This window comes from Saccopteryx bilineata, chromosome 1 (assembly GCF_036850765.1).
Source record: "Saccopteryx bilineata isolate mSacBil1 chromosome 1, mSacBil1_pri_phased_curated, whole genome shotgun sequence".
Taxonomy (NCBI): Eukaryota; Metazoa; Chordata; class Mammalia; order Chiroptera; family Emballonuridae; genus Saccopteryx; species Saccopteryx bilineata.
In genome coordinates, this window is record NC_089490.1 from 325,228,160 (window position 1) to 325,253,018 (window position 24,859).

The 24,859-nt window shown below is 41.6% G+C and overlaps 1 protein-coding gene across 1 annotated transcript in view; it reads left to right on the forward strand.

Annotated features, from left to right (window-relative positions):
* SESN3 (sestrin 3) overlaps positions 1-9,651 on the forward strand; it is a 72,176-nt gene extending 62,525 nt beyond the window's left edge. Inside the window, exons 9-10 of the mRNA XM_066248194.1 lie at positions 131-275; positions 1,890-9,651. Of these exons, the coding sequence (XP_066104291.1) occupies positions 131-275; positions 1,890-1,976 (232 nt within the window). The 3' untranslated portion in view covers positions 1,977-9,651. The remainder of the gene's footprint in view (positions 1-130; positions 276-1,889) is intronic.
* Positions 9,652-24,859: the final 15,208 nt, after the last annotated feature.

Here is a 24,859-nt window from a genome sequence, read left to right on the forward strand (position 1 = left end):
CAATGAATATTTTTAGATTAATTAATGAGCTTTGCTATTTAATTACTAGACAATAAATGTCTCTAGTACAGCTTTAGAAGTCAGAAATTTTGATGTTGTGATTATATAGCTGTTGTCATATTGCTCATAGGTATGATGACTATGATTACGGAGAAGTTAATCAATTACTTGAACGAAGCCTGAAGGTTTACATTAAGACAGTGACCTGCTATCCTGAGAGAACTACCAAGCGCATGTATGATAGTTACTGGCGTCAGTTCAAACACTCAGAGAAGGTGTGTTTTGTGACTAAACATTATACCATAGATAGATGTTCAATATAAGAAGTAATGATTGTGAAAAATTATGCATGAAAATATTAGTGTTGTTAAAGAAACAGAAGTGGCATTTTCTGGCCATCTTTTGTGCAAATATTTTCAAATTCAGTTTTATTGAAAACTAAATTTTGGTTTTTTATTTTGTCTATTGTGGTGTACAAAGTAAAAGTTTAGCATTGACCTTTAAAAATTGGATCTGAATTGGTATTTTTGAAGTACATTTGGGAACTGTCTATCATTCTAACAGTTAATAAAAATCAAACCTACTGAGATGTTAAGTGTAATTGTGTCTTGGCCCAGAGGGCATATCCTTTCAGAGATTTTTTAACTGTAGCCTTTAGAGTTAACCTATTAGAACAATAGTTTCTCATTCCAATTTAGTAATTTTGTATTTTGACAATATAATGCAGGATCTTTGAGTTGAATATATTATTATATAAAAATATTTCTTTGGATATAGAGGAATCATTATTTAATAATTAATAAATACCAAAGATCTTTACTAACGTTGTAGTGTAAGAACTGGCCTTAACTGCTAGGCCTTCTGACCTTTTAGTCAGAACGGTTTATCCCACTGTTTCCAAGCTTGAGAATAAAATATCTTTTCAGGGTCCTAATATTCACTAAATAACAGTATGACCTTGACAGAGAACGTTATGGCCTCAATTCCACACGGGTTTTTTTGAAGTCTTAGAGCCAGCACGCACCCGGTAAATATCCATTTTCTCTCCAGGATCTTTCCTGCGGGAGCTTTATGCCCTGTTTATATGTTGGCAGTGGATTTTTTTTCTTTACCAGGTTACATCTAGAAATTCTCTTCACTCAAAATATATCTAACAATATGTCCAACTTATCAAAAATTACCAAAATAATTTAAATATAATGTCATAATTTTGTCATTCATTTTGAGAATGCATGAGTATTCCTTTTAACCTGTCAGCTGAGAAGTAGTATCCCACGAAAGTTAGGTGCTTGTTCACAAGCTATTTCTAAAAGACTCTAGAGAGCTACACACCTAATGAGAGTCAGACTCTCATCACAAACTGCTGAGAGCTTCAGATGTCCTTTCAAGTAAACAGTAAAAAATATTTTTAAGTTTTTCAAGAAAGAAGCATAGGTTACAAGAAACATAGGGCTGATTTTTAGCCATATAAAGTTTTACAATGGAAGAAAATATAATTTGTAGAAAAGTTGTAATTTATAAAAATTAGTTTTACTTTATACCCAAAAGATTAATTGTCTCTAAGTAACATATTCTAACAAAGCTGTTGGAATTGTTAAGACTTTAGGGGTCATCTTTATCGCTTACCAAAGCCATTTTTATAAATAATCTTCTTACGAGTGTTACATCATGTACATGCATGACTGTGCCCAGGCATGTGTGTTTGTACCTATGTCTACATACACAGAAATACCTTTGTGAATGTCCACCATATAAATATATATATATTTTTATGGGAACACGCATACCTGTGTTCCCAGGAGCTTTATATATATATAAAGCTTTATATATATATAAAGCTTTTCAGTTGTAAATAATGGTCAATGGATTGACAACCCTTTCATTTCTAGGTTCACGTCAATTTACTTTTAATGGAAGCGCGGATGCAAGCTGAGCTTCTGTATGCTCTTCGCGCCATCACTCGCTATCTGACCTGAAGCAGCACCCAGGGCACATGTCGTCCACGCGTACAGACCTTTCCATACTGATATACATCAAAAGCTGTTTGTGATGGAGCATCGAAAATTATTCAATTCTCTGTGTCAAAGTTTAGCCGTTTTTTGGGGGCGGCTGTAATGTGCAATGATGTGTTTTCTTTTTCTTGATGCTTAACAATACTAACAATGGCAGAAATAATACTGAGGAGCACTACTTTGCATAGTTTATAGTTGGGTTTTTGAAAACTGGTCATAAATCAGGAACCTGGTTTGTTACTGCTTCACTTCAGCGCTTTGGGGTTTGTGTATATGTTTATTTCTCTCCCCTACTTTTTTGTTGTTGTTAAATAAGGAAAAGCGCTTACAATCTGCTCCAGCAATTCTTTATTCAGATATTGGAATTCAGCAAAGAATAACCTCCTCTGGTCATTCTCAACTTTCGTGTTGTGTCCCTAAATCTGGTAGAGGAAAAGCATGCGCTGTTGAACTAAGCTGCTTACAGGACGCATACCTGTGTTCCCAGGAGATGATTTTGTCAGGCACTGTTTTTCTGTTTTTTATTTTGTTTTGTTTTTACTGCTATAGATGATAACGTGAAATGTGATACAGCCATTGTCCATAATTTAATGTGAAATTAATCATGATGAATTCTATAGCATGCTACTGAAATGCCAAATTCAGCTATTTTCTTTCTCTTCTGAAGCAGAAGTTTCAGTTTCCGCAGCAGATGTACATATTGAGAGTGGAATTATGCACAGCCCTTTCCATCACTGACAGTACCCTCAGTCCTCCTGAGTAACCAGCGCCCCGGTGCTGCTCACAGTCCTGCAGCTGGCGCAGTCAACTCGCAACCACACAGGCTGACCAAAAACTCCCTTTGCACATCTTTCTTTCCTCAGAGTGTTTTCTATATATCAGTAAACAGAAGAAGGTTAATATACCTGTATTCCTTTCCTATTAGGCTTTTAGAACTTACTTTCTTTTCTTTGCAGTTGACCTCTACATAGAACTTATTTTCCATGGTTTTCCTTATAATATGTTAAACAGTTTATTATTCAAAGTAAAAATTGTGTTTCTATGCATTAATGTGATTGAACAACAACAAAAAGAGTGCAATATGTTAAAAAAATACCAACTAAACTTTTCCCCTATGTCACTGCAGAAGTGTCCTTTAAAACAGAGCCGTAAAGAAATTTGGTTCAGATTTCTTTATTGTACAAGGCTTTTTTTTTTTTTTTTTTTTTTTTTTTGCCTTCCTGGGATTGAACAGTGTTCCTTTCATAATGCCAAAGTGTCTTCTTCCCCGGAAAAATCTCTTTGGTTGACTGGTTAGAAAAAGATGATCAAGTCTTAGGGGAGGAATCTAAGCATCCAAAAAGTCACATTTTTGCATTGGTTTATGTTGCTTGATTAGACTATCTTCACAGAGCACAACATTACGTGTTTATAGCTTTAATTTGTGTTACGTTAATGAACCAGTGAAGTGCCTAAAGAGATGCTTACAGCTATCCAGCAGGACACGACTGCACGGCTTAAACACTTTTTGGTTAATTAACGGTGACTTGAATTGTACACCACCATGCTAATTTTTTTAAATGGATCCATTTTTTTCATAGTAAATAATACAGTTACAATTTTTTTGTTAGAGTTGCCACAAAGATTTCATTTTAGATTTACTTGTTATATAGGACTTAACTCTTTCTCTCTCTCTTCCTCTCTCTCATGAAAGAACAATGGACTAGTGTTTTGTTAAATCATTTCCCCCTTATCATTCTTTTCTGGTATCATACAGTATGTTGCTTTCTTTTATATTTTGTTCCAGATAAAATAGAAAGATGACTATAGCCTATTAGCATAAAGTAGTTCTGCATTTTTGGATTCCAGGATCTTCTTTGAAAACTTCCATGTGAGGAAAAAAAATGACTAATTTTTTAAAGACAGGGTGGTTTATTTAAAGAGATTACTCAAAGAACTCGTGCCAGAGGTCTTCTGTTTTGTTTATTGCTATGCCATATTTTGGTTTTATTCAATATTACATTAGATAGCTGTGTATTACAAAGAAAGTATGTAGGAGAATGGCAAAACCCAGATAACAACATAAATGTCCATTTAACTTCCCTTACTTTTGAACTTTCGAAGATATATTTTATTCTTGACATTTGTTTGTTTTTTTTAAATAGAATTATTTTCAGTTACAATGCCTATAGTTTTGTGCAGGTAACCTGTATTCCAGGTTGAGAATGATTTTTATATATTGAAAAGGAGGAGAAATTCTCACAGAACACCATATGAGCTTTAGACCAAAAGGGGAAACAAGGTTGAAGTAACTAAAATGGCCACTTAGTTTTGTGTTGTTTTTTTTCTTTTCCTCCCCAGAAATGTAAGTAGTTGTAGTTTGGGTTATGGAAATACTAGTGCCTTTACTAGATCTCTTTCCTAGCGAAGTTTTTTTGCAGCTCAGCATTGATCTATCTTATCACTAATCAGGAAAGTAAGTTGGCTTAGAACTCTAAACACAAACAAAACAATATACTTATGAACCTCAGTGAACCAGCCTAGAAAAACTGACTTCTGAAGGTGCAGCAGCGCCACTCAGACGGGCGGGCACAGCACTCCGCTTGTGAATACCATTTTACAACGAGTTTGCTGTGAACTTGATCTAATGCAAACTTGAAATTCTGATGCGGTTTTCCAGGGTGGTATTTTTTCAGAGTATTGAATTTACTATGTAGTAATTTATAGTATAGCTTTTTATATTAAAATGTGATATTTTTCAAAGAGCTATCTGGTTCAATTGGTGAAATGATGTGATTATATGAGATGTTAACCTATACCTTGGTCTCACATCGTGCCAAACTGAAATGTGCAAATGTATGTGGAAAAAGCACATGTGAATGTGAATTCTCTAGCTCTGTTGCTTATGATGTTAAAAATTAGTCTAGTCATCCACTGATGTATATGCTTGATCGATGTCTATTAACTTCTGAATTTCAAGTTTTCCCGCTTCGGTCATAGTTCTTAATTTCTCAGATCACCTTAAAAAATATCTAAAGACTCTCCCATCTGAAAGTGAATCTGTTCTTGAACCTCATCCCTTGGCTGTGGGACGGGCCCAGCAGCTGCCTCATTGGGTCCTTAGATTAGATCTCTTCAGTAGACACATGATGGTTACAGGAAAAAAGGCTTTTGAGATGGGACTGCTTATTACCTTCCTCACCTTTTTTGAACTACGTATACTGTCTCAGTCTCAGGAAGAATCTTTGTCCCACTTGGGGTACTTCTTAAATAAAATATGGCTAATGTGGAATCTAGGGCATGGGCTTGGCCTTTAGTTGTGGCTTTAAACCCAAATAAAGGCCACGCTTTGCAGGGCAGCTGTGGAACAGAGAACTCAGTGTAAGCTTTATAGCAAAATCATATTTGAAGCAGAACCCCTATTCTAATTGTGTTAGAGTCTCCTAAAATTTTTCAGTGCTTCTAAAAGCTAATTAAAATTATTCCAGAGCTAATTAAAATTATTTCCACCTTACAGAGCTTTTTTTTTAATTCAAAAGTTTAGATTTTTATGCTGCAGCAAAGTAAAATAATCAGCAAACTGATCAGCAAACCAAGATCTGTACTTAGAAATAGTTCACCACTTTAATGCAGAGTGCGTGCATGTATGATGGTAACATTCCTTTAAAACTAAGGACAATTCATCAGGGAAAAATAAGTTTCAGTGCATGGTATAAAAGTGATTTGCACTGTACTAGTAAAATGAGGTTTTTGTTTTATGTTGTGTTTAAAGACAATTCTAAATCATTCCTCTGAAAAGCAAGATCTTAAACTCTTTATCTAATAGGACTTTTTCTTTTATGCCAATAGATGGTCTTGCATGGAGTAAACTTATGCAACAATAATGTTATATAAAGAGTATATAAAATTTCCTTAGTAGTATAATTCAACAGCAAGCTGAAAGATGTGGCTATACTGTTCAGATCAAGTTTTAAGTTAGCTAATGTGTATAATCACAACTTATTCTAAGTGGCCGTCATCATCCTTATAATATTCCTCTGGAGACTGAGAATCAAAATAAGTAGTCTTTCCTCAAAGCAGTACTGTAACATGAATGTATTAATCTCAGTCAACAGAAATGCCCCCTGTATGTGGCTCTTATTCCCATGTTAATGCGGCTTAGTTAGCACTGTCTGTTCAGGTGAGACTAGAACAAAAATAGCAGGGTGAAATGAATAACAAAGGTATAGTGTATGTCAAGGCAGAGCCTGGTGAGGAAGGAAAAGGTTTTCAAAGAACACATGGAACATAATTTCAAGATGTGGCTGTCCTCAGCATCATACACTTAATATAAAGGAACATTTCCCATTGTGGGAGCTCCTACCTGCATTCAGTCCACCCTTCCTACCTGCTTTCTCTTCCTCCAAGTGCCTCAACCTCAACACGCTCCCTCTCATCCCCTCCCCGCAGCCCATCTTGGTCTGAATGCCTTTCACAATCCACACCAAGCATCACCAGCCACCTGCCAATAGTCACCAGCATTTACTTTTCTGAGTCACTTTTTCTCCATTCATTAAGAATATGACTTGATCCTAACTCCCTCTAAATTCCAGCACCATCCATCTATATTTTGGCTAACCGTTGCCCCAGATTTTACTCAGCACCAGTGTAACCCTGTCTATTCCAGATTGTTCTACCCTTTCCCAGCTGCCAAAATATCTTGCTCTCCTCTACCTCATCCCCAAAGAGCCTATAAATTCAGAGTATCCAGCCTTTTCATGGATTCACTCTCTGTTGTTCAATAATACTACTTCCATAGTTTAAATAAATCATAGAAGATTTTTGCCTTCTAGTAAAGTAGGACTCTATATTTATACATGATACAGAAATTGAACTATTTCTACCATACAGAATTTAGCATCTAACAGAATTTAAAAGTGATTGAATTGCCATTCTAACCTGGATCTGTATTAGGTAATAAATACTGGTATTAGTCCAAGTTATATGAATGTAAAGCTAATATTCTCCAGCAGTCCAGATTGATCTGTAACCCTTGAGTGGAACAGGAAATTTCTGGCATTCAAATGTGTGGTGTTTCAGACATTTGTTTTATTTGGTGGTATTTGGGCCTTGAAACACATTTCTAATAAAAGGATATATGAAAAGCGTGTTTAGGTGGTCTGACTGGATCACAGAAGCTCATTTAATTATAACATGTTTAAAACACCACAAAGTTGACTACACAAGGGTTTGATCAAGCTTTCCTGGGTCAGATGAAGCTTCTCACTCCCATACCTACCCTGTTCTCCTGGGGGAGAATGTATGGGATGAAAGGGAATGCATTGACTTTGTCATCTTTATTCCCTGGCTGCACTTAGGTACACCCAGACAGTATCATTGAGGAACCGGAAATGCACAGAGGAGGAGGAGGGAGCAGCAGTTCTTCCTCTCGGGCTCAGTGTAGTTCACAGAAGAAAACCTGTCAGGTTTCTGACATGGGGCATGTTTATCTATAGATGGCTGTCTGACCTGAAGGTGAAAAGACCACCTAGTTTGGAAGTATCAATTATGATGGTCCATGGTGCTCTCTGGATGCTTTCCACTCCCATTCACAAATAACCCAGCCTGACAGCAGTCTAGTACAAACCTTGGAGGGCCTGGGAATGAATCAATGCCTAGTTAAGATAAACAATAATGGAGACTGAAGGAATGGCTTTTATTAAATCAAATGTCATAAAGTATTTGTTGTAGCTTTAAATTAATCATGGCTACACCACCCTGAGGTACAGAATTGAAAAAGGGAGAGTTATGGGTTGAGGCAAGAAAGACTATCTGATTCTCTACAGTGCTTGTGGCAATTTTTGAAATAATGAAATGCATACTAGAAATAGCCTTTAGGACAAGCACCTCATCTTACAGCTCATAGGACAACATCAAACTTTAGCAAATCTGAATATGATAAATATAATTTTTTAGTATGTAAATTTGCAAAACCATCTATTTTCTTCCACCCCTCACTTTAACCTCTGAGAAGTGAATGTGCTAATCTTGGTTAGCTGGGTGTATGTGTTATGACACTAACTGAATGAAATGGAATATCCATCTCTTTCTTAATCAGTCTTCACAAATTTTCTACTGACTTCCAAATCTGATAAGGAGGATTAAAAGATAGGATAAAGGAAACATAGAAGTTGGGTAGCCAAGTAGTTTCTCTGGTAATGTTGAGACTGTTTTCTCCTTTCTGAATTTTACTGGTTCTCTAAAATTAAATGGTACCCTTGTTCATCAAGGAAAGTTATCCAAACTCTATATCTAATACAGATATTTCTTTTGCATTTATATATCTTCCTTGGAAGGAAAATACAAATTTTCCCTTTCTCCTCCTCCTCACATTTACTCTTTTCAGCCTGAGATTAGACAGACACAGAAAGCAAACCACAAGCCAGTCTGGCATCTTTGTGCTAATAGAACAGTGACACCCACAGGCACAGTCTGAGCAAGGTGACAAAGCCCTGTCAGGTGGACTTGGAACATGGCCTTGCTGCTTGGATTAGCTCCTTCACACCTGAAAATAACTTTTCTGGTCATGGAAGAACTGGATGTATCCTTTAGCTTATGAAATAGGATTTGAACTTGAAATCTCTTTTTTTAAAAAATCCTGATTTTGCAGGGCAGCTACATGATGAATGTATATATTAAGAATTTGTAGCTGAATTGCACATAAAATCAGATTGCCAACTTTTTGACTTTCAATTTTAGACTTCATTTTATCCTTAAGTTGTGAGCGATATATGTAGCATGCTGTGAAATGTCTATTATAGTTCTTTAATTCATCAGTATTAATACAAAATTATCTTTTGCGTTCCTTGGTACTTTTTATTCAATGTAATCAGAAGCTGTGATGTTTTGCCTTTGTAGTCCTGTGCTTTGTTACTGTAATTTTTTTTTACGAAGCACGTGACTTTGGACTAATGTGAGGCGGATGATTTTTAAGACTGCTATATATACATATATATAACAGTCTGTATTACTATATAAGGTTTTCAATTAGAATAAGCTTTTATCAAATAGATTATTGATGCAATTTAGGATTTACACAATTTTCATTGTCAAATGGCAGTCTTATATTTATAGTTTGAAATCTGAAAATAGCAAACTTGATAAACAGCCACTTTAAACTTGTTCTGGCAAACCAGACCCTGCTGTAGATGTAGTAGTCTAAGGTAGTTAACCATATAAGCCTTTCAACTCATGCCCTCCACAGGAGTCAGCAGTTAAGGAGATTATAGAACCCTTGAAAGCTTTTTGTATGTATAACTAGGTTTTATTTTTCTTATGTTGCTGATTTTACAATTCTGACTAAAGCTGACCTGAACGGATCAGTTTATGTGTAATATTCTAGTGCTTTAATGCCTTTTTTTTTTTGGAGGGATGGGTAATATTATTTGAACAGATGCAGAAGGAACTGTTAGTGGGTCAAGACAAACACATTTGAAATAAAGGAACTGTGTATTAACATGTTAACAATTCATAACTGCACTTTTTAATGACATTTTGAAAATCTATTTATAGGTACAGAACAATGGGTTTTGTTAAACTGTATCACATTTATACTTGCAAAAATTTATTTCATTGTTATCAGTAGGAATTTTATTGGTTCAATAAAATTGGCAAAACTGAACCCTGACTATTTGCTTTTGTATATAGATATATTTCTATTTACATTGGAGTAGCATTCTTGCCCGGGTTTATTTCTGCTTGATAATTGAGACTTGCTTTCTAAATGACATCAGAATTGTAAGTCATTTTTTTCCCTTATTTTTTCCTGACCCACAGTTTTCTCATGGCGTTTCTTATATTCACTCAATATAGTAGTAAAACATTGCATTATTATAAATTGGGCAAAATATGTAGTTATTGTTACCTTTTAAAATATCACTTGTGATCTCAGCAAGAGAACAGTTCATTTCACTATTGTCTCGTTACCAAAACAGAAAAGAAGTGATATAATTTCACAGGAAATTGAGTTTTAGACAGCTTTGCTTACCCACAGGCTGGCACCTGGAATTGGCACAGGGAGGATTGGTACTCTGTCTTTCTGATAATTCACCTTAATTCAGCCTGTGTTTTCTGCTTAATGATCTAAATGATCATGTGATCAACATGACATTTTACTAAAAATTAAAAGGATAGTCCATGTTGCCGACCAGAAGTTAGATAACCTTCCTCTCTAGCTAACTTACCACATGCATAACGTTAAAAAATTTATTTCCTCCCCCCTCCAGTCCTGAATGGCCCTTTGATTTGAAAGATGGTCCTTGAGGGTCAGCATTTGGTTTAAATGATGATTGTCATTCTCACAAAGTGGCTATGGCACAGGCCAAAACTTGTAGGTCTAAAGGAGAAGGTGCCCAAACCACTATATATAACTGGTACCTGTCAAAGGCTAGCTGCTTCTCCCAACAATAAGCCTGATGCACAGCACAATCAGCAGTTAAAATACTACAGAGCCTGGCCTGTGGTGGTGCAGTGGATAAACCTTCGACCTAGAATGCCAAGGTTGCCGGTTCAAAACCCTGGGCTTCCCTGGTCAAGGCACATACAGCAGGCAAGCAATGAACAACTAACATGAAGCAACTATGAATTGTTACTTCCCATTCCATGCTCTCTTTTCTCTCCTGTCTCTGTAAAATCAATGAAGTATTTAAAATAAAAGAAGAAGAAGAAGAGAAGGAACACGAGCACTACCTCTCTTACCTAATAAATTTTTTTAAAAAATACTACAGAGATGTTTGCCTGAACATGTTGATCAATGCCACCCCATTAAATTTAATTTTCTAAATAAAAAAAATTTTTAAAGACTCAGGAAATCTTGAAAATGCATTTAATCTTGAGGACCATTCTACTATATGGTGGAAGTTACCAACTCAAAGTCATAGTATCTAATGCAACAAAACTTACTGGGAGTTGAGAAGAAAGTCTGTCAGCCTTGGGAAATGTCTCTTTTCCCACGATCTCACATACTTTGCATGTTTCAAAACACAGATGAGCCCAAACCTTTTCATAGAACTCTTTAAAAAGAATTTGAGGCAACAAGTTTTAATACTCTTTGCACTGGCCTGCTCCCAAAATAAACATCAATGAATCCTCCATCTTTGCATCAAGGTGAGACTCAGGAGGTCTCTCCTGGTGGCAGTACTTCTCCCCACCCACGGCCTGTCTGCTCAGCGGAGGTGTGAGTGCACCCTTGGTACAGCACAATCGCCACAGCTCCTCTGACACCCATCCTGTTGCTGTGCCGCCAGGTCTGTGCAGGCTGCAGCCAGGTTTTCACGGGTACAGGGGGAAAGTCCCTCTTGTGGCTCTGGACTGCTTTCGTCTGGTTTCCTGCCCCGGGGCTGCTCTCAGTGTGTGTGGCAGGGTGCCAAAGGGAACTGCCTTTGAGCTGAGCATGCAGAGCCAGAAGTGCCGGAGTTAATGGTTAATGGTTAATCCCTGAGCAGTGACTAACTGGAGACAAAGGATGAATGCTTTCTTCCTTCATTTCCCCAGGCCACGGTTTGGAGACTCCCAGGGCCTGGTGGGGTTGAGTACCAGTCCAAATTTATTGACCTCCCTCCTTATTTCAGTCCCCTGTCCTCTGCCCCTGCCCCCTAGGTTTCAAATCAGTCTTGGTCTTGGGCTCTGCTGCCCTGGGAGCCCATGCCAAGGTAAGGTAGTGCCGGGTATGGGGTTAGAAAGCAGAACCTAGAATAAATTCAAATCTGAGCACCACTGCTGCTAACTAACTACCTGACCTTGAACAAAGCACTTAGTATTGAGGTTCCTTTGTTTACTCATCTGTGAAATGTAGGTAACAGTGGTAAGAAAGAAGACATAGCCCTTGTCCTTAGGAAGGGGGAGGTGTGGGTAAGGAGAGGGTATGCTAGGTGACATCTGCCAACACAGAAAAGAAGTAATAGCTTGTAAAATGGGGGTCCTAAAAATAGCCATCACTTATCAAGAACCTTTTAAATATTAAGAACTTTAAGTACATCATTATAGTAACTCTACAAGTGGGTATTATCCCTATTTTAGAGAGTTAGAAATACAGGCTTAGCAAAACTAAGTAACTTGAGATCAAACAAGTGGAAGGTTGAATGCTCTCAGATTTTTCTGACTTCAGTAGATATTCCTTTTCCCTTATGCCAAGTAAAGAAGAGAGTAGTGCACTTGAGCTTGCTGTTATCAATGATGGTTTTTAAAACAGGTTAGAGTGAATCAGGCACCAGTAGGATATCTAAGATTTGGATTTGCAGAGTCTGAGGGAACAAGGTATTTCGGTAGAGAGGACAGGGGGAGCAAACACCCGTGGGAACCCCAGTGCCTATGTGTAGGACTTACAGTAAGGGGTGAGTTTGTAGTGTCATTTGGTCAGACTGTGCAGGGTCTCAAAAGTTAAGCTAAAATACTGGTATCTATTCATTTGCGAAAGGAGAGGAAAGCCACGTTCAGTGGGTTTTTTTTTACCACTGGGATGGATGTGCCAGAGTCTGACTAGAATTTCAGGACAGGAGAGAAACAGGATCTGTAAGGTAATTGTGATGCCTCCTTTGGAATTTTCATGGATAGCTTTAATAATTTCCTAAATACTTTTACATATCCCCTTGATCATGAACACCAGGATATCCTTGGTAAAGCATGAGATGCTCAAAGCAAAGTATTGACATACAAAGCCTTACCTTCTCACATTTGTGCTCACAGACTTTTCTAATGCTCAGGACCAATCCAAGAGTCTTCAGAACTTTGTGCTTTCTAACTTCACTTCACCTAAACAAATGAAAGTTAGGTGATGGGTGTAGATTGTTTGCATCGATAGCATCAGTGAATATCCTCCCTGCCTCCACACCCTTTGGACTGTAACTTAACTTCTCTCATCAAGAGGTGAGTCTCCAAAGAGGTGAGTCTCCAGTTCTTGGAATAAGGATTCATTCCGTGACTGGAGCTGTGGTGGAAGTGGCATTGTTCACGATGTAGACTTAGCTTTAAAAGAGCTTCCACGCTTCCACTGTCTCTCTTAGAATCCGGCCATGCCGGGACTAGCCTGCTGGAGGATGAGTCAATGGGGGCAAGCTGAATTGCCCCTGGTATTTTGGCAGAGGCCTCAGACATATGGGAAAGTCCGCCAAGGATCAGCGAGGTCAGCCTACCTGCGCCTGGCTGCTGACTCACGGGGGCGCCTCACCAAGCTGAGTTCAGATCAGCAGAATCACCCAGCCAACCCACAGACTCCTGAGGTAAACTGCATGTTTGTTGTGCACTGCTGCTGTGGTGATGGATAACTGATGTCATGTAGATACAGCAGGAGGCTGGCACTTCATAGAGAATGGGGAATGGGAAATTTCTTCCTTTTATATCACCGTCTATTAAAGAGAGCCTTGAAAATAGTCTTGGGGAATTTTTGTTTATCTCTAAACTAGAGTAAAAGTAGTTGGTAACTTAATCAGCCGTGTGTGTGTGTGTGTGTGTGTGTGTGTGTGTGTGTGTGTGTGTGCGAGAGAGAGAGAGAGAGAGAGAGAGAGAGAGAGAGAGAGAGAGGAGGGGGGAGGAGAAGAGATAGGCTCCCGCATGCCCCCAACCAGGACCCACCCAACAACCCCTGTCTGGGGCCAATGTTCAAATAAACCAAGCTATTCTCAGTGTCTAGGACTGATGCTCAAACCAATCAAGCCACAGGCTGTAGGAGGGAAACAAGGAGAGAAGGTGAGAGGGAGGGGAAGAGAACCGGATGGGTTCCCTGACTAGGATTGAACCTGGGACCTCTGCACGCTGGGCCGATGCTCTATTCACTGAGCAAATCAGCCCTTTAATCAGCCCTCTTTATCCTCAGAATGTCCCTCTTTGTGGGATGAATATATCATATTCTTGCTAAGCTTGTTCTTAGGTCTTCATCCTCAATATTTTGGATCCTAAGCATGATTATACCCATAATTGGAATAGTGAGTTTAGGACCCAAACTTTTGAGTATATAAGAATCAATGAAGATCATGTTAAAAGTCTAGATTTATGAAACCACCCTCAGAGAGTCTGAGTTAGTGAGTGCAGGGCAGAGACCAGGAATAGTTATTTTTTAAAAAAACATCCTGAGGCCTGACCTGGCAGTGGCACAGTGAATACAGTGTTGGCCTGGGACGCAGAGGACCCAGGTTCGAAACCCCAAGATTGCTGACTCGGGTGCAGGCTCATCTGGCTTGAGTGCGGGCTCACCAGCTTGAGCGTGGGGTTGGCTTTAGTGTGGAATCATAGACATGGCATCATGGTTGCTGGCTTGAGCCCAAGCTTGCTGGCTTGAGCAAAGGGTCACTGGCTTAACTGGAGCCCCCCAGTCAAGGCACATATGAGAAAGCAATAATGAACAAAGAGGCGCAACTATGAGTTGATCCTTCTCATCTCTCTCCCTTTCTGTCTCTCTAAATAAATAAATAAATAAATAAATAAATAAATAAATAAATAAAATTTAAAACCCACACTTGAGGCTGTGGAAAGAAAAAAAAAGGAAAGAGAGAGAGAAAAGAAACCAAACCACAGATAAGTGGACACAGGAAGTCATGATGGGATTACGAATGGGGGTAGGGACAAGGAAAAGAAATATTTTTCTCCTGCCTTCAGTAAGGGGTCCCTGCCATGCTCTATTTCTATCTCAGGTGGCATTTGGACCAAATGAACAGTTCTCAACTACGCTGCACCTAGAATCCCCTGAGGACTTTAAAAATGCCGGTATCTTACGATTCTGATGAAGTGAGTCTGAAGTGCATATAGGATATCTGGTTTTAAAAAGTTTCCCAGCCCTGGCCAGGTGGCTCAATTGGTTGGAGCATCATCCTGATATACCAAGGTTGTGGGTTCAATACCCAGTCAGGGCACAAACAGGAATCAACTAATAAATGCATAGATGGGATCAATGGGAGGCAAAATTAATAACACCTCTCACCAAATAGATATCTTCTTAACAGTGGAAAGAATTGCAGTCCTGATTTACCAAACTGACCTGTAGATTGAATGGAGAGAAAACAGTTGGATTAGACAGATATAAAAAGGTATTCTCAGCTGCTTCTAAAATCAAACATTGTGACAGAATCTTAGAAGTGCCAGGAAGGTGAGCATGGAAACATGACCGTGACACCTAGGAAAAGAAGTGTCCATGCTTGCTTGCGAGAACGAGTTTGCATATGGAAGTCATTCTAGATTTCTCTGTATCTATATGCACTGTGACACTTAAAAATGGCATATGAGTTACATAATACCTTTTGTAATTATTCTTCTCCCTATAACTTTGTGGTAACAATGCCTGCCTGGTATTTCAGCTATTTCTTAAATGCAGGGATCCTGTGTAACATACAATAATCATGTGAAAATAAGACCTAGGGGGATTTTTAAAAAACTAAATTGACTATGGTAGATCACAGTCTAAGCCATGGTTCTCAAAACCTTTTCTCTGTGCCTCAAAATCTACAGGGAAGTTTTAAAAAATAGATATTATTGGAAACCACCCAGACTTACAGAATCAGAATGAGAGGTAACGGGTTCATACAGTTTCCCTTCTTACAAGCTCCCTATCCAAAATGTTATTCTCTCAGCACCACAGCAGTCTCCTGTGAGAACCACGTTTCATTTGGAAGCAGACCCCCTTAGATGACATTTCTGCATGTCCTAAAGTTCACCTTGCCTGCCCCCCACCCTTTGTTCCATATATGATCGGGAAATCAAAAAGGGTTCACATCTTATTACAGCAGCAAATGAAATGGAATCCAGAAGAAGCTACATCACATCAAAGTTGTAACCCCCATGGGGAAAATAAAATGTCCATTATAAACCTCTGTGACAAACTACTCCTGAACTGGAAATTACTGAAATGGAATTTCTCAATCAAAAGGCAAAAACACTCAATGCTTTTAATACATATGTCTGGATTGCTTTCCAGAAAGGTCATGCCAACTTACACCTTGCCTGTGTGTGTGCAAGCCCCCCCCCCCCCCCCCCGTGGTCACAAGCACATCAGACAAACTGCATCTCCTTTATGATTTCTGCCCAGTGCTGGCCTTGGTGAGGTAGAACAGAAATGCTCTGCCTGGACCCAGGACTCAGGGAGGGCAAGGCTCAGACAGCCGTGGGACTTCTGAGCGAGAGAAAAGGACTCTTACCACTCCACTAAAGCAGAGAGATTCTGTGTGGTGTTGAAAAGAAGTGTGGCTACCCAGGCTGGAAGGGATATAGCAGCACCGAGGTCCCCTGCGGCGCAGCCCAGGGCTGGGAGGTGCTTCTCACAGGGCCAGCCCCTACAGAAGGAGCCCATCTGGACCGAGACTGGGGCTGATGTCCATGGAGATAGTCCCCAGATGGGGTGCAAGGACTGACTGAGAGGGTCGGAGGTCAGCAGGGCGGCGAGCTCCAGGGCTTCAGAAGGCCCTGTGCTCTGACTCCAGGCAGGAGGCACGGCAGTGACAGAGCCAGGGGAGCCCTGAGCCCCTCTCTTTCAGCTTCCTGGTGCTGTCATGGGGCTTCTAGCTGCTCAAGGCTTTGCCCACCCAAGTTCTCCAAAAGGAATATGTCCCTCCTTAAATGACAATAAACTCTAACCAACTGCTTCTGCTGAGCACCTTCTATGTAAAACAGGATTCTATGACCAGCACTCTTTCTACTCAGTTCTGCCTGTGGCCCCAAAAGGACTCAGGAGGTGGCAAAGCACTCCCATATCCCAAATGAAACGACAGTCCATGCATTTAGGTCAAGCAAAAGCAAAAACAAACAAAAACCTGGCCTCCTTGTGAGCCTTACTTCAACCCTACTTACTCCTGGCTGGGAAAGACTTGAGCTGAAGAAGCAGGAAGAGGTGATTTCATCAGGAAGAACTGTGCTTTGAGTCCCAGCTCCCTTCACAGAGACTAGGCTGAGGCATTTATACATGGCCTGTGAAGGTTAAAGAACCCACAGACTGGTGTTCAGCTTCAGTCTAAGAGAAAGAAAGCACACAGGCTAAATGTGGTTGAGCAGCTCTCAGTGTCAGGACAGCGCGCCCCCCCCCCCGGGGGGCGGGGGGGGGGGCGAGTAGCAAAAACTACACAAGGATGTGCAAGCCCTCTGTAGGCCAAGCAAGGAACTGAAAGGTAATCCTGCTGACGCTATCTTGAAGGGACACTGTTTAAAACAGGGGTCGGGAACCTTTTTGGCTGAGAGAGCCATGAACACCACATATTTTAAAATGTAATTCCGTGAGAGCCATACAATATGTTTAACACTAAATACAAGTAAATGTGTGCATTTTATGTAAGACCAACACTTTTAAAGTACAATACATCTCTGAATTCTTTTTAATAACGTTGTTATGCTGTTGCTAACCAATGATGAATAAAGTACTTCTTAGCATTAATGTGACTTCTGGTGCTGCATGGTTTTGCTGATGATGGCTTTGTAGTCTGGTTGATAATGTGGAGAGGTTAAGCTTCATGCAGGCATTAAGACTTCCATTCGTTAAATGTGATTGTAGGTTGGTCTTAACATTCTTTAGATGTGAGAAAGACTGCTCATATGCATACACAGAGCCAAACATTGTCAGTACAGCAATACTCACATGCTGCAGTATGTGATATGTGATGGGAAGCACGTTCCAAGTTTTGAAAATCAGCTGGTCTGTGGTTTGAATTTTTTTCATTTCTCCCCACTTGTGTTTGCTCACCAACTCTGCTTGCTGTCATGCACGTCTTTCCAAATCTTTATTCAGTGACTTGAACTTATTCACCCACATGTCTGAGGCCTTCAGGTCAGCAGCTTGTAGCTCAAAATCTCTGACAGAGACACCGGGGATGTAACTCAGGTCAGCACTGTCCACTGCACACTCGTGTGGATGGGTGATGAACTTAAAAAGACTAGTGCACGGATGAAATTCTCCAAAGCGCACTTTGAATGACTGCAGGAGATTAGATGTGAAACCCGCAAGCTGCTGGAGATCAAGATGTTGAGCAGGGTCACTTGCTGTGCATGCATCTTTAAACTCTCCCAGTTTTTCAAAGTGTAGTAAATGACCTGTTTCAAAGTCTGTGAGAAGAGTTCCAGCTTGTTTTCAAATGCAAACACTGCTTGTTGAAGGGATAAGACTGTATTTCCAATGCCTTGCATTTTCACATTGAGCTGGTTCAGATGTTCAGTCATGGCCACGAGATAGCAAAACTTCAGGAGCCACTCAGTGTTAGCTAACTCAGGATGCTCGATGTTTTTCATTTCAAGAAAAGTCCGGATTTCACTCAGACAAGCCGCGAAACGGCTGAGCACCTTCCCTCTTGACAACCAACGCACATTGCTATGCAGAAGCAGACCAGGATAATTATTCCCAACTTCATCCAGCAGTGTTTTAAACTAGTGATCATTTAAAGCTCAGGCAACAATAAAGTTGACCACCTGAATGACCAGCGACATCATCTCACCAAGCTGCTCGCCACACATCTGAGCACAAAGCGCCTCCTGATGTAGGATGCAGTGAAAACTTAGGATGGATCTCTTTTCATGTTCATAAAGAAGCGCTACAAATCCGCTGTTTTTTCCCACCATGCACGGAGCACCATCAGTACACACCAAAATAAGTTTATCCATCCGTAGATTTTTTTCTTTAGCGAACTCAGTGAAAGACTTGAATAAATCCCCTCCGCTTGTTGTCTGTTTCATAGGCAAAACAGCAGGACTTTCCTCACGTAGTGTGTCACCGACAGCATACCTTGCAATCACACTGAACTGGGATGAATGGCTTATGTCTGTTGACTCATCCAAAGTGAAAGAAAAGAATGGTGTTGCATTTATGTCCTTCACTTGTGTTACCTCAATTTGATTTGCCATCATGATGGGACGATTGTGAACAGTTCTTGCCGACAGAGGCATGTCTTTTATTTGTTTATCTTGTCCTTATCTGAAAAGTCGTCAAAAAGTTCATTGGCAACATCAAGCATGAATGCTTTGGCATACTCCTCATCTGTGAATGGCTTTCCATTTCTCACAATTGCTAAAGCACCAGCAAAGCTAGCCGAATTCCAGTCACCTTGTTGGGTCCAAACACGGAGTTGCTGCTGACTAGCTTGCACTCTGCACAGTAGCTCTTGACATGCTTTCTTCCTGCTGTCCCCTGCTGGATATTTCGATGCAAATGTAGTATGGCATGTGTCAAAGTGCCACTTTATATTTGACCATTTCATCGGTGCAATTTTATCATTGCATATTAGACACACTGCAGAACCTGCTCTCTCCACAAAGGCGAATTCCTCTGTCCAGTCCTGCTGAAAAGTACAATACTCTTCATCCTTTTTTCTTTTAGCCATCTTCTTCATCAAAAGGGTTTCTGCAATTAGCTAGCTGACTACTTGATTAAAAGGAGGGAAATTTACTTCCTGACCTCACAACGACCTGTGTACGTTATGCATTATCCAATAAAAAATTGGTGTTGTCCCGGAGGACAGCTGTGATTGGCTCCAGCCACCCGCAACCATGAACATGAGCGGTAGGAAATAAATGAATTGTAATACATGAGAATGTTTCATATTTTTAATGTTATTATTTTTTTATTAAAGATTTGTCTGCAAGCCAGATGCAGCCATCAAAAGAGCTACATCTGGCTCACGAGCCACAGGTTCCCAACCCCTGGTCTAAAAGAAAGGGAGGCCTGCTAGAGTGAGGTGTCCTTAGCACACAGGCCAGACGCTGGGGGATCACAGGAGGTCACCTAGGTTGTGCATCTATTGCGTCAGTGCACTGTGTGGTCCGGCTCTGGCTTTTACTGTAGAGTAACATAAGCCAGGGGTCCCCAAACTACAGCCCGCGGGCCACATGCGGCCCCCTGAGGCCATTTATCCGGCCCCCGCCGCACTTCCAGAAGGGGCACCTCTTTCATTGGTGGTCAGTGAGAGGAGCATAGTTCCCATTGAAATACTGGTCAGTTTGTTGATTTAAATTTATTTGTTCTTTATTTTAACTATTGTATTTGTTCCTGTTTTGTTTTTTTACTTTAAAATAAGATATGTGCAATGTGCATAGGGATTTGTTCATAGGTTGTTTTTTTTTTATAGTCCGGCTCTCCAAACATCTGAGGGACAGTGAACTGGCCCTCTGTGTAAAAAGTTTGGGGACCCCTGACATAAACTATAGAAAGAGTTTTCAATTGTGTGCATGTAGGAGGGAGAAGGATCGTGACATGATTGGATTTGCATTTCAAGAATATCCTGGCTGGACCATAAAGAATGAAGGAGGCTAGGAGAAGTGGGAAGGGCAGGTAATAAGCCAGTCAGGATAAAGGGGTGGGTAGTGCGGATGGGGGTGGGGACTGCAGAGAGGGTGAGAGCAAGACGGATTTGGGAGAAAAGAAAGAGGTGACAGTAATTGGATTGGGGGGAGGGTCAACAATAAACCGGAGTCAGGACGACTCCTAGGCTCCTGTTTTGGCCATGTGGCTGTCCGATGGAGCCATTACTCAGAGAACCTGGAAAGGGGCCAAGTAGAAAGAAAGAACTTGGCCTTGGACACGGACAGTTTGAGGTGACTTTAAGAGGTACAAAGATGTCAAGTAGGTGAACTGAAGCTTTTTGTACAGGGTGAGATGGCTTAGGAAAAAGAGTGAGGGATGAAGGTAACTGTTGGTCAAATAAGTTTGTAAATATGATATATGTTTGCTCGCTTATAGTTTGCACTGGGTGTGGGGGACAGGCTGTAAGCAGGCAGGGTGGTTATAGCCTAACGCTTAGTTTTAAGACTAAGCTTTTCTCCACACCCTTGACTGATTGCATAATGTGGGGTGGGGCACTCTCATGAGGAATCCTATTATGCCTCAGATAAGTGACTTTGTATCAGAGACTTCCTTATTTGTATATTGGATTAAAGGTTTTGATTTCTACACTATAAAATGGGGGCAGACTGGGAGCTTGCTCTCTTGGTTCCTGAGATTAGCATTAGAGAGCAGAGAGCAGAAAGAGGCCATGTGGCCAGGAGAAGCAGCCAAGATGGCAGAGTGTTGAGTGAGAAGCCAGTTTGTGCAGAGTTTGTGCAGGGAGAAGGAAGGAGATGGGGAACAGAGGTGAATAAGCCTGGTGAGCTAGAAACCTTTGATTCTAGGAAACTCAGATAAGTCAGTGGCTTTGGGAGCCCTGAATGGAAAGGGAAGTGTTTTCCCACTGTGTGTATTTCTTGCCCACTGGGTGCAAGCTAGGATTAAAGCTAATGGCCCATCAGTTCGTGGCTCTACTGTTTCATTAACGTCTGTCCAAATCTAATGCAAACCTGCATGGGCCAGGCGGCTGTGATGGTGGCCGTGGATACTGGCTTTACAGTAAACTAAGAGCCAGCCATGCAGGACTTGCCGTTTAAGGCCAGAGAGAAGAGGAGCCACCAGTGCCAAGGAAGGAGTTGGGGAAGGCACAGCCACTAGAGTCATGTGCCCTATCTACTACCTACCACGGAATAAAATAGACATGTTCCCTGCCTGCCTGGAGTTTATAGTCAAGTGGAGGGGCAGGGACATTAAGTAAGAAAGCCACAAAATTACAGAACTATACACTGGAATAAATGTTATAAAGGGAAAGAGAAAAAGAGTGAATTGTGGGGCGGTGCAGGGTTCTCTGATTGACATTTCTTCAGAGCAGCTCATCTGCATTGGGACCCTGTCCCAGGACAAAGGCCCTGGGTCCCCTGGTGATTTCTTAAACCTCTGGTGCTGAAGACAGCAGTAACTGCACAGTGAACAGGGAAGGGGGGGGCTGGCCCCTGCTGTCTGTGCCTGCTACTCACTGGAGGATGCTCTTCCTTCCCCAGCTGCTCCCCAGCAGGTGCTAGGCACACAGACTCAGTGCGTCCCCACAGTGAGTGTCTACCAAAAGAAGAGAGAGGACCTGCAAAACTTACCCAGGGCACAAATGCCCAGCCAGCTGCAAAAGGGTGCGAGAGAAGGTATCACGAGCCCTGGCCCAACTGGAAGATGTTTGAACTCTTGTCCAAGGCCTGCAGACCTGCACAACCTGGCCTGTGCTGACCCCTAAGGGAGCTAAGCCCTTGCTCAAAGCAAAAGTGACCCCTGAGGGTGTCAGATACCACTCAGCCCTGCCAAGCAGTCTGCAAGGAAATTCTAACTGGGTTGCTATGGTGGTCTTCGTGCTAAGGGCACCAGAGGAGCAGATGGCTAAGCCTTAGGGATACAGCCCAAGAGTTCCCTGCCCAATCTGCCTGCCACACACCCCGGACTGAGGGTGCATTTAATCCCCCAAGGTCCCCATCAGGCTCATTATTGGATTCCTTTAATTTATATCTTTCAAAATAAACAGTATCGTGTTCTCATACACTCCCTTTTAACGAGGCAAATGGGAAGCACCGTGAAGGCAGCAGCCTTAAACAACAGCCTTAGACATTGTGAGAAAGCACGAAGTCCTGGGTAAGAGCTCAGGCTCTGGGGTCAGACAGAGTCAGGTTCAAATTCCAGCTCTGCCAGCTCCCGTCTCCGCCCCCTTCTGGTTCAGTGAGGATGGGCACATCACCTAACTTCCCTGTGCCATCCTCCTTCCCTTTACAGAATGGGGAAAATAGAACCCACTTCCCAGGGCTTGTCGTGAGAATTCAGTGAGATGATTCCTGGAAAGAACTTGATAATAAACGCAGTAATGACAGTGCTGGTATTTATTAAGCACTCTCAGTACATCACATAATGTCATGGTGAGTTACATGAATGAGTTAATGTCCCTCCACTTGGAACTCAAGGCCTTTCCCTGCCTGGCCTGGCCGCCTTTCCAGGCTCCTTTGGTGCTTTTACGCCCTCCTCAATCCAGATGCAAATCTTCGGCTGCAGCCAAGCTAGCTCTGCCCCTCCCTATGGCCACCACCTTCTCTATTGCCTCTGACCCGCACCTCCACCCATGTCCCCCAAACTCCTACTCATCTCTCAGGGTACGAGCCAGCTGTCAGCTGCTTTTTGCAGCCTCCACGGCCACATCCAGGCAGCCGGCCGCGCCTCCTCTGCTCCCACACACTTCCTCCACACCTTCTAGACAGCAGCAGTAAACACAAGTGCCAAGCGCCATGATTAAGTGCCGTTAACTATTTTAACTCATTACATTCTCACAGGAGCCCTATAATGTAGGTTTTATAATAAACTCCATTTTAGGATGCAAAATGTAAGGCACAGAGAAGCTAAGAAACTTGCCCAATGCCACACAGCTCCTGAGCAAGCGGCAGACCAGTGCACTCACCAGGCCTTCCGACTCCGGATGTAGAGCTCTTAACCACTGCACTACACTGCTTCTAATGGGCACAGGGGTCCTAAGTTCACCTCCTCCATCCAGCAGGGAAAGCCAGGGACTGTGTCATTCATTTCTGCATTCCCAGCTCCCGGCGCAGTACAAGCGCACAAGCACACGCCAACTCCCTCCCTCTGTCCCCCAGGCACTACACCCAATGATTTAAGGAAAAAACACTAATCCAGTACAAGTCATCCCTGTGTCCTGATCTCCTTTGCTCTCTGTGCCTGCTTTCTTATTAAGAATTCCTGCTCTGAGCCTGACCTGTGGTGGCGCAGTGGATAAAGCCTTGACCTGGAATGCTGAGGTCACTGGTTCGAAACCCTGGGCTTGCTCGGTCAAGGCACATATGGGAAGCAACTACTATGAGTTGATGCTTCCTGTTTCTCCTCCTCTTTCTCTCTCTCTTTCTGCCCTCTATCTAAAAAAAAAAAAAAAAAAAAAAAAAAAAAAAAAAAAAAAAAAAAGAATTCCTGCTCTGAGTCCTGTCCAAGGGCCTAGTCGAGTCTCTTTGAAGCTGATGACTATAAAGAGCTTCTTCAAGTTTATTTTTTATGTTTTTAAAGCTACTCCACCCCCCCACCCCCCCATGGAGAAGTTTAAAGCCTGATGATTAAAAAAAAGACATCGCATGACAACTTTTCCCATTAAAAAGGAAGGGTCTCCATTTAAAAAGAAAAAGACAAAAAAAACCAGTGTAATAAAAAATCCCAAAGGTAAAGGGGCTTTCAGAAGGTTCCTCCCCTGACTGGGCAGCTCCTGGAGGCAGTGGTGGAGCAGGAGGAAGTCCCCACGAGGGAGCCCCAGGAAGGCAGCGCTGGCTACAAGGCTGGCTACAAGGCCTGCAGAGCGAGCCGGCCCAGCTCCTCCGGCTGCTCATCATGCGGCAGCCAGAAATAGCTGGAGAGGCCAGGAATCATGGTGGGGAGCGCAGGGAGGGTATTTGAAAAATCTTTGGAGTTTGCAAAATTGAAAGGTTGCCCAGTTGGCTCTAGTCTCTTTCTTTTTCCAAGCCTACCGTCTAATTCATATATTTCCAGGATTCTTGCCCTTTCCCCGTCAGAAGTGGATCACATCTGGGGCCAACTGGTCCTTTGCCCTGAGTCATCCATGTTCCTCTGGTCTTTTCCTCCCTTAGAAACAAAAGGTGGAGCTTTGCCAAGATTAGATGGTGTTCCTTTCAAAGCCCCAAATCTGGCTCAGTTCAACACGCGCAAGAGGAGGCCTTCAAAGGTGCTACCATTCATTTTCCAATAAAACAAAACTTTTTTGAGTCAAGGCCAATAAAGAACTAACATCTTCCAAATTCAGGTTCTAATCATCTCTCTAAAAGAAAAAAAAAAAAAGGATTTTTAAGCCAATGCTTAAATTGTGCTAAAGTTCTCAGATTTGAAAAATGCTTGAAACTAGAATTGGGAGGTGATCAGGGTGCAGCAAGGAAACGCAGGGCGGGGAAGCACTGGCTCTGGCTTTGCTTCCAGTTTGCAGTCCCTGAGCTCGTGAGTCTGCGCGATCTTGGCCCTCCTGATAAGTACACACTGAGTACATCCTTATACCAAAACTCAATATAGAATTTGGAGGTTCTGCATATGACACAGG